Source organism: Cannabis sativa, chromosome 4 (assembly GCF_029168945.1).
Source record: "Cannabis sativa cultivar Pink pepper isolate KNU-18-1 chromosome 4, ASM2916894v1, whole genome shotgun sequence".
NCBI classification, from domain to species: Eukaryota; Viridiplantae; Streptophyta; class Magnoliopsida; order Rosales; family Cannabaceae; genus Cannabis; species Cannabis sativa.
The window spans coordinates 5,170,894-5,190,697 of NC_083604.1; the positions used below are offsets into that span (position 1 = coordinate 5,170,894).

General features: G+C 34.3%; 1 protein-coding gene across 1 annotated transcript in view; it reads left to right on the plus strand.

Moving 5' to 3' along the window:
- Nucleotides 1–7,987, plus strand: part of LOC115714210 (protein DETOXIFICATION 29) — a 32,634-nt gene extending 24,647 nt beyond the window's left edge. Inside the window, exons 8-15 of the mRNA XM_061114819.1 lie at nt 1,956–2,288; nt 2,377–2,918; nt 3,240–3,326; nt 6,616–6,672; nt 6,943–7,181; nt 7,300–7,418; nt 7,559–7,645; nt 7,773–7,987. Coding sequence (XP_060970802.1) covers nt 1,956–2,288; nt 2,377–2,918; nt 3,240–3,326; nt 6,616–6,672; nt 6,943–7,181; nt 7,300–7,418; nt 7,559–7,645; nt 7,773–7,814 — 1,506 coding nt within the window. The 3' untranslated portion in view covers nt 7,815–7,987. The remainder of the gene's footprint in view (nt 1–1,955; nt 2,289–2,376; nt 2,919–3,239; nt 3,327–6,615; nt 6,673–6,942; nt 7,182–7,299; nt 7,419–7,558; nt 7,646–7,772) is intronic.
- The last annotated feature ends 11,817 nt before the right edge of the window (nt 7,988–19,804 follow it).

Genomic DNA, 19,804 nt, shown 5'->3' on the forward strand with positions numbered 1-19,804 from the left:
TATTTTTTTTTTATTTTTTCAGTTTAGGTTATTTCTATGTGGATTTGAATTGCGATTTAAATTACTCTGTTAATTTCTTAGTAAATTGCTATGTGAATTTCCGTAATAATAAAAAAAAAAACTTTGAAATGTATTAATAAAAAAACTCTTATTTCCATTGGCATTTCTATTTTCTTCCTTTGCCTTTAGCATTAAAATTTCGTATTTTATAATTGCTAACTTATTATTTAATCGATCAATTAATTAAATGTGGAATAATAAAATTAATATACTCTAACAGATATTCTATAGTTACAAATCAAGATTGTGTAACTACAAACCATCAAACTAGTAAAGAATTACTAAAGTGTAGTAAATTAAAAAATATAAAGTTTTTATACGTGGTATCAGTAATCTTCACATATTGCTAGTAGTTCATGGAGCACCGCAGAGAGATAAGATTCATTAGTAATATCTCAAAAATAGACTCTCTCTCGAATTATATGTCGCAAACTTGTTGTATTCCACCTTGAAAATAAACATTGCTGAAACTCCAAGAACTGGAACTCCCTTCGATATGCTTGAAGAGTCCCAAAGCAAGACTTGAAAAACCTTCTATGCACTTCGTTCTTCCTTCTTGTAGACTTGTTTGATGACTCAAAACAATTACAAAGACATTGAATATAGTAAAATAGGTGAACACCTTATTTTCTACGGAATAAAGACTTTTTTTTTAAAAGATTTACAACATATGATCAAAGGAGAAAGAGTTAATCTAATCCTAGTAGCCAATACGGTCTAAATCGACCCTACTCTTTTTCTAATACACGGTGTAAACCGACCTAAGCCCATATAATAAGGTTTTGTAAAATAAACATTCAATTTGCATTGTTTGTAGACTTTTTCTTTGAATTAAGCGTTTATACATTACAATGCATTACTTGGGACTCGAACCAGGACTTTCAACACACACACCCTCCTATGACCACTTGAGCAAGCCTTAAGTGGTTCTTTATCTGTAGACTATAAAAGCAAGATCCTTTCTTTGATTTTAATGAGGATCACTTTCATTTTTTCCTCTTTAAGCCTCATCACACAATAAAGCTTCAATATTTAATCAGAAATAATTAAAAATAATAAGTTAGAAAAGAAATAAATAAATAATTTTATTTAAAACTTAAAAGAAGAATATATTGTCAAACTTTCTAAAAATAGAAAAAGATTGACACATATTTTACTTTTATTATTTTAAATTAAATAAAAAATATATATTATAAAGGGAAACTACCTTATATACTATTTTTTTTAATTTTTTTTTTTTTTAAAATTTACGGTTTAGGTTTCTAAAGTGGTTGCAGCGCTAGTTGCAATAGGAGTTTCTGTACGATTTTTTGTTGCAATTTAGGTTGTAGCGCTAGTTGCAATAGGGATTTCTATGTAAAATTTTGTAAAAATGCCAAAAAAAAAAAAAAAAACTGTTTTGAAGTGTAAAAATGAAAAAGCCCCTATTATAAATTATAACTGAAATTAATTAAAGAATAAAATAAAATATTTTTATCAAATAAAAAAATGTAAAAAATAAAATTAACAAGAATTTATCATCATCTCATAAAATTTTGGTGTAACGTGTAAAAAGTGTAAAGAGATGTTATCAATCTTCATTATTAATTACCAACTTCATAATAAATTCAAAGCAATGGGTATCAAATCAACAATCAAGTGCAGGTCACATTTATTTCATCAACAACTTCATATAATTAATTTTTTAGCTAGTACATTTAATTATATAATATAATATATGGATTGGATAGGTAAGCTGTCGTATTATTTTATATAATATTATTTTCAATTTAAATTTATATTAAAATATTATTATTATTTTAATACCTTATATAATTTTAAGTACAAATATTGCATTAAATATGAATTATTATAAATACTGTTTTGGCGATTCTGAAAACAGACTATTCTTTCAGAAGTCATTAATGGAGGATAACAGGAATCCTCTTCTCCATAGCTTAGGCGGCGGAGGCCATGGAAGTAGACCTACCTCTGCTTCTTTCACTTCCTCATTCATCGCCGACGTTGACGACATCCAGCCCATTAATGACGTTCCTAGTTTCTTCAAAGAATTTACTATCGAAACGAAGAAGCTATGGTACATCGCCGGTCCCGCCATTTTCACCTCCGTTTGTCAATACTCCCTTGGAGCTATCACTCAAATATTTTCCGGCCAACTCGGCACCCTTGAACTTGCCGCCGTTTCTGTCCAGAATTTCGTCATCTCCGGCTTCACTTTTGGAGTATTGGTACGCGAATTTATTTATGTATAGATAAAAAAAATTAACATAAAATTGATTTTGAATTTGAATTTGAGTATTGATTGAATTGATTAAGCTCGGAATGGGTAGCGCATTGGAAACGCTATGCGGGCAAGCATTTGGGGCCGGTCAGCTGAATATGTTGGGGATCTATATGCAGAGATCATGGATCGTCTTATTCGTAACAGGTTTGATATTGAGTCTGTTCTACATATTTGCAGAGCCGATTTTGTTACTGATAGGACAAACGCCGGAGATTTCGAAGGCGACTGGTCTTTATTGTCTGTATGTGCTTCCGGAGATCTTCGCCTACGCGTTGAACTTTCCGATTACCAAGTTCTTACAGTCGCAGAGCAAAATACTGGTCATGTCGGCAATTGCGGCGATTGCTCTGGTTCTCCACACGTTTTTCAGCTGGCTTTTTATGCTGAAGCTCGGGTGGGGTTTGGTGGGAGCCGCCGTGGTTATGAACACGTCGTGGTGGTTCATAGTGGTGGCTCAGTTCATTTACATCCTTAGTGGGACTTGTGGTGAAGCTTGGTCTGGTTTTTCATGGAAGGCTTTTCACAATCTTTGGGGTTTTGTTAAACTTTCATTCGCTTCTGCCGTAATGCTTTGGTTAGTCAAATTCTATTATGCCATTTTTTCCTGCTAAATTATTTTTTAATTATAAATTTCTTCATTTGTTGCATTTCATTCATTTCTGTAAATTGTTTTTTTTTTAGATTACATGTCTAATATGTAATTTTAAAATTAATATTTAAATGTTTAAGGTAATATACTCTTGGAATTTAGGTTAAATGAAATGCAATTGAATAAAGAAATGAGGCGAAAATGTGATGGTTTAAAAGAAAAACAACATGTTTATTTATTTTTTCAATATTATACACAAAATAAATATAACTATTTGTAATTCTGATATTTAGAATACTTGGGCAGTTTGGAGCTGTGGTATTTTATGGTGCTTATTGTGTTTGCTGGGTATCTCAAGAACGCACAAGTTTCCGTGGATGCGATGTCGATATGGTAATTCTTGCCTTGCACTTACTTATTACAATATATTATCATGTATATCACACCCTTTGACTGGATTTTACTAATAATCAACATAGTCAAACATAAAATATATGGATAATGGACCTACCTTCTGAATGCTTTTCAATAAGTATTAAACTTGTAAGCGGCATAAACTTAATAATTTTTTTAGTAGAATAAGTACCAAATATTTATAAAACTGTAATTTTTTTAAAGTTTCAACCGTACAGATTCTGTTATTGTCTTAAACATGACACATATAAGACTTAAATTTTAAATTATTTGGCGGGGACGAAAAATATGTAATATCAGTTACTTTCAAATTTTTTTTTAATAAATTTAAAACGGAGTCTGTACTAACAAAAATAGAGAAAATTACAAACATTAGGTACTTATGCTACTAAAAAAAATTATTGAGTTTATGCTGTCTACAAACTCAAAACTTTAAGTACTTATGCTGCTATTTACCCTTAATTAATTTATTAGAAATGATTAAAAACTTTCAATGCATTAGATTTAGATAAGTCATCAAAACTAGTCTAGATGGGGGCCGTTTTGAGCGTCCTAAATAGGTGTCAAATAATAATACTTAGCTGATATATTTAAGGGTATCTTAAGTGAGATAACAAATTGTTATTACATTTTTATTTAATATATAATATAATTAATATTAAGTAACTTAAGATGACAAATAATAATAATATGTCCGGGTATCAGTATGTGACCGATTGACGCGCAGACAAAGGAATCAATATTTATTTTATGAGAATGGTTAAAAATATATTATGGGCGTTTAATATTTTATTTAGTGTTATATTATAATTAGTGTAATTAAATTGATATAATTAAAATAATAAATTCTATATAATTTAAAAAAAATATTAAAAAATACGACTAATTAAGCTTCAAGTGTCACTTATAAAAAAAAATAGGAGCAAACGAGTACACGCAAGTTTTTTTAGGAGCAAAGAAAAAGACATGTGGAGTATCAAATACCACGTGGGTATTCTTATACCTACCACATTTCTTTTATCATATATATAATTTATATATATAATTTATAAGATAGTGCACACAAGTTACAATTACTATATGAAATATAAATTTTAAAGAACTAAGGTGGCGTTTGATTGGAGGTACTAAAATGGAATGGAAATAATTTTTATTCCATTTCTTTGTTTGGTTGTATTTTAAAGTATTAGAATGACATTCTAATGGAATGCTCTTTCCACCATTTTGGTAGAATGGCTATTCCATTTTAAAAAGAAAGGAATGACCATTCCAATGTAACAAGAAAAAAAATTTAATGATTTTTTTATCAATTTTTTTTATGTATTTTAAATTTTATTCCATTCCTATTTCTATTCCCATTCTCATTCTTATTCATATATTTTCATTCCTCCTAACCAAACGCCTCCTAATATAATACCAATTAAAGCCCTCAAAGAAAAAATATATAATACCAATTAAATATATTACTTCTCTTGGATTTTTGATCGTTTCCAAAAACAACCTTGACAAATATGGACACTAGCTAAAGCCCCCACTTAAAAAATTAAATATTTTTTTTATTTAATGATATACACAAAAATAATAATAATAAAAAGAACTCACAAATATTTTTACAAAAATTTATAGTACACACTAAAAACGTGTTTGGGTACATCTACTATACATTTCACCATCCAAAAGACTTTTTAGTTTAAATCTTATTTTTTATATTTTTTATGGTTAAATGTAGTTAATTAGAATCTTTTTTAAAATTTTAAAAAATTATGAATAATTTACAATATTTAAAATAAAATTTAAATATTTTATCTTTTTTATTTAGACTAATTTGTAGTATAAATATTTAATTTTAACTTATAGTTATAAATAAATAAATAAATTTAATTTTTGACGGCAATTATATTTCTAAAACCTGATTGTTAAATATTAAGTAAATTGTCACATGACAATTTTTAATTGGTCCAGGTCATGAATGTTTATTTTTTTAAAAAAATAATTTAAATATACTAATAAAAAAATGACACGTGAATAATAACTTAACATTTAATAATAATTTACCTAAGTATTATTAATTAAAAAATTAATATAAATATACTAATATAATTTAAGTATTATTACCCCTAAAAAATAAACTTAAATATTTATTTAAGTGAGAATTAAACTTAAGTATTTTTTCCGTAAATTACTCTTTTACTTATTATAATTTTTGTTTAAAATAAGTGCAAATTGATGAGTGATATATACTTTTTTTCAATAAAAGAATTACGCAATCAAATTGACGAGTTATAAAAGAGCATGATTGTTTGTTACCATGTTTTGAAGGGCGATTGCTTAAAGACGAGTTTATCAACATTCACCATCTCTGCTACATCAAAGGGTATAGGGCTTTAATAGTAAATTTATAATAGTGTCTAATTTAATATAAATTTGTAGTGTCATTCTCACAAATGAATCATCAATGACACTATAAATTTATACTAAATAGACATTAGCTACTAGCAATTTACTATTAAGTCTCTATATCCATTTTGTAAGAAATTTCACTATAGAAATTAATCTTTGTAATTCTAAATTCAAAATCTTACTTAAATAAATAAAATTTAAATCAAAACAAACAAATCAAGAACAAAAAACCAGCAAACACATTAAACTAGAAAAATATAACACAGATGAATCTAAATAGCTGTCAGACACAATAACACAAGAGATTTATACTAGTTCCGATCTTAAGTTCAATGTAAACTTGGTCATATTCCTGTTTGAAAGCATTGCTACCAATCTTTATTGATAATGAGAATTAGAAATATCAATCTCAGGAACTACAAGGAAATTACAATCCCTCAACACTCATTAACTCACTAACCCGAGCCAACATAATCAACAATGTTGCTCAATACAATTTTCCAATCCCAGCTTTCTCTCTCCATTTCTCACTCTAACTTCTCTCTCTAATGTGTTGTGTCTCTCTACTTCTTGCCCTTATTCTTGTGTTTCTTCTTTTGTGATTCTCTCTCTTAAAATGAGAGGGGTAGTTCACTTTATATTGGCCAAAGAACCCAATATGCAAGCTGTCATAATTGACTGTTAAGTTAGTTAAAGAATAACTAACTAACCGAATCATTGTTGACGAGTTTAAGGAATAATACCACAAACATGTAACAATCTTGTAATTTGTATCTTTATCTTCATATTTATTGTTCTTTTCACAATATTCATGGATTATTCTTGCATAAAATTATGTTCTTCAAACTAATTAATGGCTAATTTGCAGCATGAACATATTGGACTGGACAATCATGGTATCCGTAGGCGTGAATGCAGCCATTAGGTAAATTTATACAGAACTAGGATGATTAGTGACTTGGATTTTCATGCATTAAAAAAGAATCACATAATTACTTTCCTCCTGAACAAAACTACATATTAGTGATGAGAAATGCTTGAGGCACTTCAAAGGTGCCAAATACTAGACCGCACCACATTTATTGATGTATTTTAATATTAAATTTTATATATTTTGATTTAATAAATAATATGAAAAATTGTTAATTAATTATAAATTGTGATGTTGGGTACTTTAAAATGGTTTATACTATAGTGTGAGGGTATCAAACGAGTTAGGGGCAGCTCACCCAAGAACAGCGAAATTCTCAGTGGTGGTGGCAGTAATAACCTCATTTATCTGTGGTCTTCTCTTAGCACTTCTCCTCATGGTCTCACGGAATCAATACCCCACCATATTTTCCATTGACACTGAGGTTCAGAATGTAGTCAAGGATCTCACACCAGTGCTTGCTTTTTCTATTGTTATCAACAACATTCAACCCACACTCTCTGGTAAGTTGCTTGTCTAGTTACCATCATATATTTCATTTGTCACTGTTCATTTAGATGAGAACTGTATATCAACATACACCCCTTATTAGCTTTTTTCATTTTGATCATGCAAACTCAGGGGTTGCCATTGGAGCTGGTTGGCAAGCTGCAGTGGCTTATGTGAATATTGCTTGCTATTATGTGTTTGGAATCCCTTTGGGCCTAATATTAGGCTACAAACTCAACATGGGTATCACGGTATAAGTAACTTATATTTTTCTCAATGTTGCTTGAAACTTGAAAGTCATATACCTTATAATTATATTAGTTTTATCTTTCTCGAGTAGAAGAACTGATCAACGCTCTCATTTTTCTTGATCTCGTGTATAACTTCCCAGGGAATTTGGTATGGAATGTTGGCAGGGACTGTACTACAGACTGCTGTTATATTCTGGATTGTGTATAGAACCAATTGGAACAAAGAGGTTAGTTATTTTCATTGTTTAAAGAGGGCTCTTTACTCACAATGAATAATGGATGATTTAGATACTTCAATTGTAAAAAAATAGTAATAAAAACATGCAGATATAACTTGAGACTAATGAAATGCAGGCATCTTTAGCTGGAGACAGAATAAAAAAGTGGGGAGGCTAGTTACAGAGCAATGCAGATCAAGTGAAAAAGATATGACTATAGGCAGTTTTATCAATTTGCTAGGGAGAGTATTTTATTATATGGGCAGTCTGGCCAATTTGCTTGAGCCAATTTTCTGCAACAATTTTACAAATGATTTAAATGAAAGAAATGAAAAACAATCTGTTTCTTAACCTCTCCAAGCAAAAGATTAAGTTGTTTGTCTTACTACAATTTTTCTTACACTACCCCACAAATTTATTTTGTGAGTTTCATCACATGAGATCTATCACACAGCTTGGTGAAGGTTTTGGTGCCACAAAGTAACAAGTACTAAAGCCTAAAGAGAAGAGTTGAGCATTCACTCAAATGATTATTGTGAATTTGTCATTGAAAATAGCCAATGCTTTATTTAAAGGTAGTGAGTATTTAAATGTGATCCATGGGAATTTAAGACTCAAAGTAACATTACTTTAAAAGTAGAGAGTATTTAGAGTGCTTTAATCAAAATAAGACTTCCAAAAGGTCCTTCTTGATGCCAATTCACAAATGCAACTACCAAAGAATATATATCATACATTATGGAAACTTAGAACAAAGGTGAATGATTGAGTTAATTTCAATCCTCGGTTCAACTAAGAGATTGTTTGACTGTGTTTTCAGTTTCAGTTTTTCAATCCTCGGTTCAAATCAAAACACTTTACCAAGCTATAGCAAATTATGTAGATAATGAATACATGAAAACTAAGAGATTGTTTGACTGTGTTTTTAGTTTTTAGAATTATGTTTACAAAAGTGAAAACAAAAAATATTTTTTTGTCATTTTAAAATTTTAATAGTGTTTGGCACAAATTTTTTAAAACTATTTTTAGATTTTTTTCTTACTAAAAAAAAACTTAATATTCTACACCATTCCATGACATGAACCCATCCTACCCCGGACTCGACTCGAACTGAACTTAGACCCCAGCCTGAACTCAGACCCGGCCCCAGACTTGGACCCCGACCCCAGACCCGGACTCAGACACCAAACTTGGACACCGACCCCAAACCCAAACTCAGACCCGGACCCTAACCTTGGACCCGGACCCCAACCTTGGACCCGGACCCCGAACCCTAACCTCGGACCCAAACCCGGACCTGAACCTAAACGTGGATCCAAAACCCGAGGCTAGGTCCAAGGTCCTTGGCCGAGTCTGGGTCCGGGATCCAAGTATGGGTTTAGGTCCGGGTCTAGGGTCTGAGATCTAGGTCCCGATCTAGGTCAGGGTCTAGGATCTAGGTCCCGGTTTGGGTTCAGGTCCGAGGTTCGAGTTTGGGTCGTGGTCTGGGATCTTGGGTCCAGGTCCAGGTCCGGGTCCGGGTATTGGGTTCGAGTCTGGGGTTCGAGGTTCAGGGTCCGGGGTCTGGGTCTGGGTTCGTTGTCCGAGTGTAGGTTCGAGTTCGGGTCTTGTTTCGGGATCCGATTCGAGGTCTGGGGTCTAGGTCCAAGTTAGGGGTTTGGGTCCAAGTCAGGGGTCTTGGGTCCGGGTCAAGGTCTGGATCCGGGTCAAGGTCTGGATCCGGGTCCGAGTCGGGGGTCTTGGGTCCGAGTCTGGGTGAGATCCAATTCGGGGTTCGAGGTCTGGGGTCCAATTTCGGATCAGGGTTCGGGTCGAGGTTCGGTGTCCTGGTCCGAGTTGGGATCTGGGAGCTGGGTTGGGGTTCGAGTACAGGTCGGGGTCCGGTTACAGGCCGGGGTCTGGGGCCCAGGGTCCGAGTTAGGGTTTGGGGTTCGGGGTCCAAGTCGAAGTTCGAATCTGGTTTCGGTACTAGGGTCCGTGTGTGTGAGTCAAAATATAAAATATAATATGTCAGACAAAAAAAAATATTTTTGAAAATAAAAAATAACATTTTAATTCTTTTTATTTTCTAGTTTTTTAAAACTCACTTTTTAAAAAATTTGACCAAGCAACGCTTATTAATTTTTAAAAAAAATGGCCAAATAACTTTTATTACTTTTAAAATTTGTTTTCTATTTTTAAAACTGAAAACATTTTTTTAAGTTACGAAGCCAACAATCCCTAAAATTGTACGAATTGTATGCTGGTTTCATTTCATTATTGGTTTGTTTATAAGAATCAATGCTTTGCATATTTATTATTAAAAAAAAAAAAACTAGTAGCAACTAGTTTACTAACTGATTTTATTTCTCTGTTGAAAAACGAATTGTTATTTTTTATTAGGAAATTTGCGGTAAAAGTCTCTAAAAATATCACTTTGATGCAGATTAGTCCACAACCTTCAAAAATAGCGGCAATAGTCCTCAAGGTCACACTTTTTATTTGTCTGTTAGTCCTAATTTCAACTGAGCCGTTTACTTTTTTTTAATTGCCACGTGTCAAAATATTATTGGTCCAAATTATTATTTTAATTTTAAAAAATAAAAATAAATAAATAAATTATTTAAAAATGATTTTTTTTTCTTTTTTTTCTTTTCTTCTTTATTCTTCTTCGTCTGTCTTCTTCATCTCCACTCCAGCACCGATTCACCCCCAACCTGCTCCCATCTTGTCAACCAACCACCAAAACTCACCAGCCACCCTCTTGATCTCTCAGCCGCACCATCTCAATCTTAAACATCCATCTTCTTCGCCGAAAATCACTCTGAGCCACTAGCTAAACCTCAACTCAACCATTCCTAAGCGTCCAAGCCCAGAAATTCTCTCTCCACCTACGTGTCATCCCTCTCCCCTCCGGCCTGCAACAAAAATTATGCCGTCTCTCCCTTTCGACCTAAACCCTAAATCTCAGATTTCCTTGTCAGGAATATATGACTCCATGATCAATTCACTATAGAATAGAACTAAAACCTATAAAATTATGTTCAAACTGAATCACCAAAGTAGTATAATCAAATCAAGCACAAGTTTCTACCAATTTATGTCAAAACAAAAAAAAAGACCCCATTAAACTATATAGTGAATAAAAATAAACAAATGAAAAAAAAAATCAAAATGGCATTAGAAAAAGAAAATATATTTATGATGTGAACGAGGGTTTAGTAAGGAAATCACCGAGGAGATAAATGCAATTTCAAGAATGCGGCACTGGCGGAGAGAATAAGCAGACAACGTCATCTTGTTGCTCTCGGAAACGTCGCTTGAGGTAGATCTCAAGGATCTCCATGACGGAGACGAAGCGCTTCATCTCATTGAGGCAGCGGCTCAGCTCGGCCTCTCGAGCCCTGGCCCTTGCCAGGCGCGCCTCAGTCTCGGCAAGACGATCTCGTAGATTCTGGACAATTAGGGCATTATCGGTGGGCGATTGAAGGGTCCGAGAAGGGGTTAGGTTTTCGTCTCTGGAGAACGATCGCTGCTGACCGTAACACATGGCCAAATAAAATCTGAAGGACCGTAACACATGGAAGCAGGTTGGGGTGAATCGGTGCTGGAGTGGAGATGAAGAAGACAGACGAAGAAGAATAAAGAAGAAAAGAAAAAGAAAAAGGAAAAAAATATTTTTAAATAATTTATTTATTTTTATTTTTTAAAATTAAAATAATAATTTGGACCAATAATATTTTGACACGTGGCAATTTAAAAAAAAAAATAAACGGCTCTTTTAAAATTAAGACTAACAGACAAATAAAAAGTGTGACCTTGAGACCGCTATTTTTGAAGGTAGGAGACTAATGTGCATCAAAGTGATCTTTTTGGAGACTTTTGTCGCAAATTTCCCTTTTTCATTTAAAGAAAGAAAAAAGAATACTAATATTCTTAGATATTAGTGTTTAGTATTATCTCGTTGTAAATATTTTTGTGATCTTCTATAATAATTATTAATTAAAATATATTGAATGAACTATAAATGTTATTACTGTGTCGTTTTCATTATTTATTGTAGTTTACATTTCTTTTATTGTGAAACTAGGGAATAGATCTGCGCTTCGCGCGGTTTTAATAATTTGTTTAAAATTTTACGTTAAAAAAATTAATTTTTAGTTACGAATAAAATCTCAATTCAGTCTGATACTATTTTATAATTTTTATGAATAATATAAAACTATATAATATATTTACGTAAAATTTCTTTTATTTGTGATTAGCACAAATATTAATCATAATACAATAAAAATAAAAGCACATTTCGAATAACGTTATTTATAATAATTAAAAGCTATTAAAAATATAATTTTTTTAAATGAATCAAATGTTATAATGGTATAAATTTTTCTGTAATTAAAATAATTATCAATTTTTTATTTATTCATTTATAGCAAAACTTAATTTTTTGTTCATATATATTTAAATTAAATATTTTTATAGTTTTTTTACTTATATAATAATATTAATTTAAGTATTAATAATTTAAACATTGTAAATTTTTAACGTTTTTATTGAATGAGAGGTAGATATTTTAAAATATTATTTATTAATTTTTTGTTGCAACAATTCATTAAATTAATGAATCATAATTTGTTATCCTTTTTATTACTATTATTATTTATAATATTAATTGTTTGTATCAATTTTTTTAAGTTAGACTAATATTATTATTTTAATTGATGAATATTTTTGTTTCTTCTCTTTCTTAGTGCCACATTTTTTAAACTCAATTAAGATGTATATATACATAAACTAATTAAGATGCATATTCAAAGTAATTATGAAATAAAAAAAATCACAAATATTATAAGTAAATAGAAAAAAATAATCAAATCTATAGAAAAAAAAAATTAATTTTTGGATATTTATATAAAGTTGATCAATTGAATATATATTTATATATAAATATATAAAATTAATTGGGTAAGGTATTCAATTGCCTTTACAAAAGAGAAACAATATTAATTTTTGGACAAATCAGTGTGAATGAAGAAATATTTTACTTGTAGTATTTTTTAATGAAATATAATATATATTGTGTTTACTTGTAGTTAATAAGTATAATACTCACATATGTAAACAATGTGAAACTTTTACAAAATATATATATTACTTAGAAGACACATTATAAAAGGGAAATTTCACTTTTTAGCCTTAATAATACAAGCCATATCAAAATTTATACCCTCCCTAAATTTGTACAAATTTAGTCCATTGATTACATGAACTTTCCATTTTACCCTTTTTTTTCAAAAAAAATAAAATAAAATTGGTCTTTCTCTCTCTCTTCCCTCTCTCTCGTGCACCACTCTCTCTCTAGAAAAAACTGAAAAAACTTCTCAAAAAATTTCTCTCTGTCCGTCCCACTCTCTCGTCCCTTTCTCTTTTCCCTCTTGAATGGTTGTTTCTCGGTGGGTGTTGGTGGAAAACCAAAGCACAACCCAATATCACTCAAGAATCTTACACCATTATAATGGGTAAGTTGTGTTTTAAGCATTTTGTTAGACTTTATGTAGTTTAAAATTGTTATATGTGTCGTATTTGTTGCAACTGTTATTTTTTGGTCTGAAATTGTTGAGATCTGGCAGATCTGGTTTTCAGTCGAAATTTTAGTTTTCCAGTTGTTATCGATGATACATCGATCACTTATCGATGGTTTGTCGATGATTACACGAGGAAAGGTCAGTGATGACCATTATCGACGTGATGTCGACAGTATGTCGATAGCATGTCGACCTTAAGCAACCAACATATTACTTACAATTTATCGACATTTTGTCGACAGTTTGTCGATAGCATGTCGACAAAAAGCATTCATCTTTTCTTCAGAAATTGTCGATATTTTGTCGACACCATGTCGACATTATATCGATGCAAATGAAAAAAGCCATAAATAAAACATAACATAACATTAAAATAACATAAAAACGTAACATAAAAAAACATTAAAAAAAACAGAAAATAAAGTACATAAAAAAAAAACAAACATTAAATAAAACTCACCACAAGCCATAACATAACAAATTATTTTTAAAAAAATTCTTTGGCTTGTGGGTGAGCCTTGCAATACTTGCATAATGTTCCAGGCTTCACCGGTTTACCGTTAAAGATGCCTAGTTTGCAACGACGGCATCCTTCGGGGAACCCTGGTGGTGGAGCCGGCCATACACCAGTTTTGCAAAATGCTCTTTCAAGTTGCATGAACCTGAACTCGTTACGATTTCGTTCTCTTTCGAAAGCTCAATCGGCGTCAAAAACTTTCTGCATTTCAGGAGTAATTATGCCATCATCCGCCTGCTTCAGCTCTTCAGGAGTTAAGATGGGGAATTTGCCCTTGTTCTTTCTTGGTGCCATATTTAGAACTTAAGAATAAGAAAAAAATTTAAGAGTAAGAGAGAAGTAGAAGACAAGAGCACTTATGAATAAGAAAGGGATTTGCTTTTATAGAGCAGTATACATGTTGGGCATGTAGGAAAATTGAATGGTCATTAAATGTGTAACTGTACAGGTGAAACGCATGAAATGGTGGATTTATCAACTGAATATCGACACTATGTCGATATGATGTCGACAACATGCCAATTTAATGGCACGACTAACTTATTTGTCGATACCATGTCGACGTCATGTCGATAGCTTGTCGATAGGACACGTGTCTGACATGCAACGTGGCAGTTGGGAAGGGTTATTGGGAACGTAGGTAAAATTTATTAACATTAAATGTGTAACCGTAAAACATGAAACGCATGCAGTGTGTGTTTGTCGATTGAATGTCGATACTATGTCGATTGTTTGTCGACATAGGAATGGATTAATTACCATTGTACACGCGTCTGTCATGCAAATTCCTTTGGGAGAATATATCGATATGATGTCGATGATATATCGATGACGAGCATGCTTGGTATAGTTGTCGACGTTATGTCGATATTATGTCGACAATTAGTGTCATATTTTCTGTTGTTGTTGTTATCGACATTATGTCGATTAATATCGATGTGATGTCGATTTTTTTTTTGGTGTTTTTTCCTTTACTCATCTTGTTTGTTTGGTTTGCAATTGCACGAGAAAAAGTGTTTCTTGTTGTATCGTACGATGGTGTTTGGTTATGTGAGAATTATAATTGGATTTACAAAGCAAATAGCAGCTTGACGTTGACAGTTACAACTGAGACAACCCTACAAGAACTGCGACAAATTTTATATGAAGAGTTGGAAGTTGATCCGGTAGCGTATGATTTAAAGTTGGAGATTTGTTCCTTGTAAATGAAGGGACAAATGGTTGCGCCAGAGGTTATTAAGAGAGAACGCCAACTGAGAACGTTCTTAGAGATGAGGGCAACAATGTCAAATACAGAGTTTATGCCATTATTCGTGACCAAGGTGAGAAAAGTTGGGAATTCGGAGCCTACGCCGCCTACTAATCCTCTCCCTCGGAGTGTGGTAGGGTCTTGCGTTCCCGAAACAGATGTTGGGATTGGTGTGAATGAGGAGGTTCCGACCAATGTAGAGCAAGAACAAGAAGCGACAGGATTTCATCAATTTGAAGAGTTCGATACAACCTTCTACAATAACGATCCTATTGTAGATTTGAATATGGACGATGAACATGATTTGGCAGTCGATGAAGTCGTAGCAGGACCTTCGTTGAGGTTAGAGTGTGTACCAAGTAACCAAGGTACACAGCGAGAACGACAACCTCGTAGTGAAAATCGCACTACACCTGGAACTAGCAGTAGTCGACAAGGCAGAACTGAAGAACATGCTCATGCTCGTCATGCAACCTTCTCAACGTTCTCCTCTTTTGAAGTTTGTACCAAGTTCAAAGCTCCTATGTGGACAAAGGAAGATATAATGGAAAATCATGAGCTAACTACTTGTTTACAAAGTAAGGAAGCAGGGGTGATAGAGCTTGGTAATTTTTATGAAAACAAGGAAGAACTGAGACAAGTAGTGGGTAGGTTTGCACTTAATAACAATTTTGAGTGGATGGTGAAGAAGTCATCCCCTGATATGTTGTACGTTACATGCAAGGCTTCAGATTGTAAATGGAGATTGAGGGGGAGGAAGAAGATGCATTCTGACAACTTTGAGGTCACTGTATTTCACAATGAACACACATGTAACTTGAATGCGAGACGTTCAGATCACCGTCAAGCAGCATCATGGGTAGTTGGCCACCTTATTAAGGGGAAGTACACCCAATATGGAACTAAGTACAAGGCTAAAGACATACAGAGGGACATGTTTGACAACTATGGTATCCAGATGAGTTATGTGAAGCCGTGGAGGTGCAGGGAGATGGGATTTACGTATGCTAGGGGTACGCCTGAGTTTTCATACATGAAGCTTCCTGGGTACTTGTACATGCTGGAATAGAAGAATCCAGGTACCATTACTGACTTGTACTTAGAGGATGAGCGGTTCAAGTATTGTTTTATATCACTCGGTGCATGTAGAAGGGGCTTTTCTTTTTGTCGTCCTGTTTTGAGTATCGATGGCACCTTCTTGAAGACGAAGTACGGCGGTATAATGTTAGTTGTTGTGGCATACAGAAGTTGAGGGTAGCATTTGGCGTGGTTGAGAACTTAGTGTTTGTGTCAGATAGGCATCAAAGCATTGATCATGCTGTTGAACTCGTTTTTCCCGAAGCAGTCCACTGTGCATGCTATCACCACATTGTTATGAACGTGAACGCCAAGTTCAAGACTAATGCTTTTCACAACCAAATATATAATGTTGCTTACGCATGGTCGAAGACTGAATGTGATAGAGAGTTCGAGAAGCTTAGAAAGATGAATCCGGCCATTGCTGCATATGTGGAGAGTATAGGGTTTGAGAAGTGGGCTCACCCTTATTGTTTGGGCGATAGATACAACATCATGACGAGCAACGCTGCTGAAAGCTTCAATAGTGTCACAGAAGAGTTCAGGAAATATCCAATAACTACTTTGGTTAAATTTATCATGTTCACACTGCAATCGTGGTTCGCTGATTGCCTCAAAAATGCTGACAAATGTACCACCCCTTTGGCCACGCTCTTTGAAAAAAACTTGGTAAAAATTCATGAAAATGCAAGGTACAGGCGCGTCCAACGAAATGGAGCCAATTTGTATAACGTTGGTAGGGGACCTAACGATGAAAGAGGTGGTGATGTGAATCTAGTTGAAAGAACATGCACCTGCGGCGTGTTCACGTTATTGAAACTCCCTTGCCTTCATGCATGTGCCGCGGCATTGAAAACGAACACAAGTGTGTACACGCTTTGCTCACCTTATTATTCAAAAGAAACGTGGAAGAAGATTTACGATGATACCATCAATCTTGCTGGTGACGAGGATGATTGGGTTCTCCCAGAATACATCAAAAATATGAAAGTTGGGGTACCTGTGGAAAAAAAGCTTGTAGGTCGTCCAAGAAAAAGCAATGCTGGAAGAAGACGGGAGAACCGTTTCCCGTCTGGTGATAAAAAAGGTTCTGTACCTCGAAATTGCAGCCGCTGTGGCAGTTCAGGCCACAACAGAGCAACATGCAAAGCCCGCATTTGAGGCGTAGTGTACTTATTCGTTGTAATAACATGTTTTCTATTCAAGGTTCGAAACTGCTTTAAAATAATGTCGAGGTTGAATATTTTTTTAATATTTTAATTATTTTTAGGTTTAATAGTTATTTTTGTTGAATAATATCGATATTTTATATTTGAAACCACGAATAATTATCAAAATTTGAACGAAGAGAAAGTCTATATATACATAACTGTAATGTTAATTACACAAAATATACAATGTCCCAATAATTACACATATAATCAGCCGACATTTTGGTAAAATAAATCAACACACCACCGTTCACGAAACATATTAATCCGGCCTGGCGTCACATCGGTCAATCTACGTTGCATCATGAGATGCTCCACATACTCAATACAATAGACGCCACAATCACCACTAAATGCAAAATAAAATGTAAAGTTAGTCTAACGTAAAACATATTTTAATACTATAGTACTTTTTTATCGCTATGTACCTGGTTGTTGCCTTCGGAACTAAGTCGTGAGTGGCTCCAGTCGAATGCATTTTTGGAAGCACCGTGATGTCCCTGTTAGTTAACGCCATGATGTGGTTGTTACGTGGAAATTCCCCGGTTGCAAGGATTAGCGAGGGCAGCAGTTCTTCCCAAGTCTTCAGGACAGGTTCCATGGCGGTCCAATGACAGACGCTGGAATCATAGTCGTAGACATTAATTTTCCACAGCTCCATGTCAACTTCAACTGTGACCTAGTGCCTTGCCTCAGGAAGATGCAGAATGAAGTAAATATACTCGTTACCCATCCATCTCGAAAAGAACTAGTTCTGTAATTACGGAGAACAATGAAACAATTAACAAACCATAATAATCCTCCCAAACAATTAACAATCGAAGTTATAATCATAGTTCAACATTTAAAATCTTACTAAAACAATACCTTATGAACCCCTCTGCAGTACTCCAGGATATAATCCTCCCACATAAAGTTTCTCCTCAGACCCCTGTGGTTCGTCCATGCACTGCTGATCATGGTGGTCACGAATGTGGAGAGAATGATACCCTTCTGAGAAAATGTCAGTGGATAGTCGGTGCGTCGCCTCCTCAGCATATGCATTGCTGCATCTATATGCCGCATATAAAGGGAAAAGTCAGTTAGACAAAAAAATATATTAATTGCACATAAAGTTGTAAAGTGAAGTAATATTATAAAATACTTTACTTACGTCATCTGTAAGCCATTCCTTTGGTGTCAGCAGCTTCCAAAAGAATGATGGACCGTAATCACCACTTCTCAAATCCCGAAGTCGGTGGTTCGGAATGAGTCCAACACACCACTTTCGGAAAGTAACTAACAATTGCTCATCTGGTGGCGCCAAGGGATCAAACGTCGAAGATGGCCTATGTCTCTTCTTCGTCTCCGTGTAGTCACGGAACTATACAGGAGGATTTCTCTTCCTCTTCCGACTCTTAACCACTGCAGGTTGTGCCTCTATCGACAGAATCTCACCCTGGGACTCGGTGTCATGTACATGGATAACACCTGTATCGATGGGAGTCGCTGGAGCTCCCTCATAAGGATCGTACCCGTCAGGGGGGACCTCCTCCTCTTCTAGTGGGGGTGATGCAGCTGGTGATGGGGTAGATGGATCTGCTGGGGCCTCCGGTGCTGAAGCTGTCGTTGGCGGACGATTCAACATGGCCAATATGTTTCTGAGTTGCTCCATAATTACGTTCTGACCACCCTTCAGCTCTACATGGCTGGTCTCGTATGCCTTCTTCAGCTCGACATGAGCAGCGTACAGACCCTGAGTGTCAGCCTCAATCCTATCCAACCTCGCCACTAAATCAGTGTACTCGGCACCACGAACGCCTGATGAAGATGGTGCACTGGGCTGAGGGTCTGAACCAGTGGCCTGAAAAAATATATACCAAAAAAATACGGTAAGCATACGATAATTCCACAATGTAACAAATATCACAGAACAAAAACAATAAAAAATCAAGTCATAAAAAAAAAAAGTTCCGAAAATTGGTACCTGAGTGTGTTTCCTGAGTGTCTGGTACCTGAGTCTCTGGTACCTGACTACCTGCCTCAGCCTCTGTGTCATCCACACCATCATCAACCAAGTTCTCTACACCATCGTAAGATATGGTCCTCACAAATGCCTCCTCCTCTGTCCGTGGAAGTAGCCCCTTCACCACTTCAAGATTCTGTTTATGGTTCAAAAAATGTCAGAATAAAACCATTTAGCATTTATTATAAGCATTTATGCTAAATAATTATTCTGAACATAAGTGAAATTCATACCCGTCTAGAAAATAATGCACTGACGTCTTTCTTCCCAATATCGCCCTTGCTCGTCCAGCTAAGCATTCTGGGAAACCAAATCCCGTGATTCGTGTCATACCTCTTCCCAACCTCCAAAATGGCCTCATACGCCCAATATTGTACTGCAGGTGAAACACCATAAGTTGTGTATTTGCACTCATGCTGAACATCCGAACTCAGCTTCTTCTCGTAGTTGGCCTTCTGTTTCAACATGTCTTTTTGAAGCGAGTGCATGAGTCTGGCGAATGAGTGCTTCCCCCAAGGAATCCGGAAGAAGAACTCGAGGTC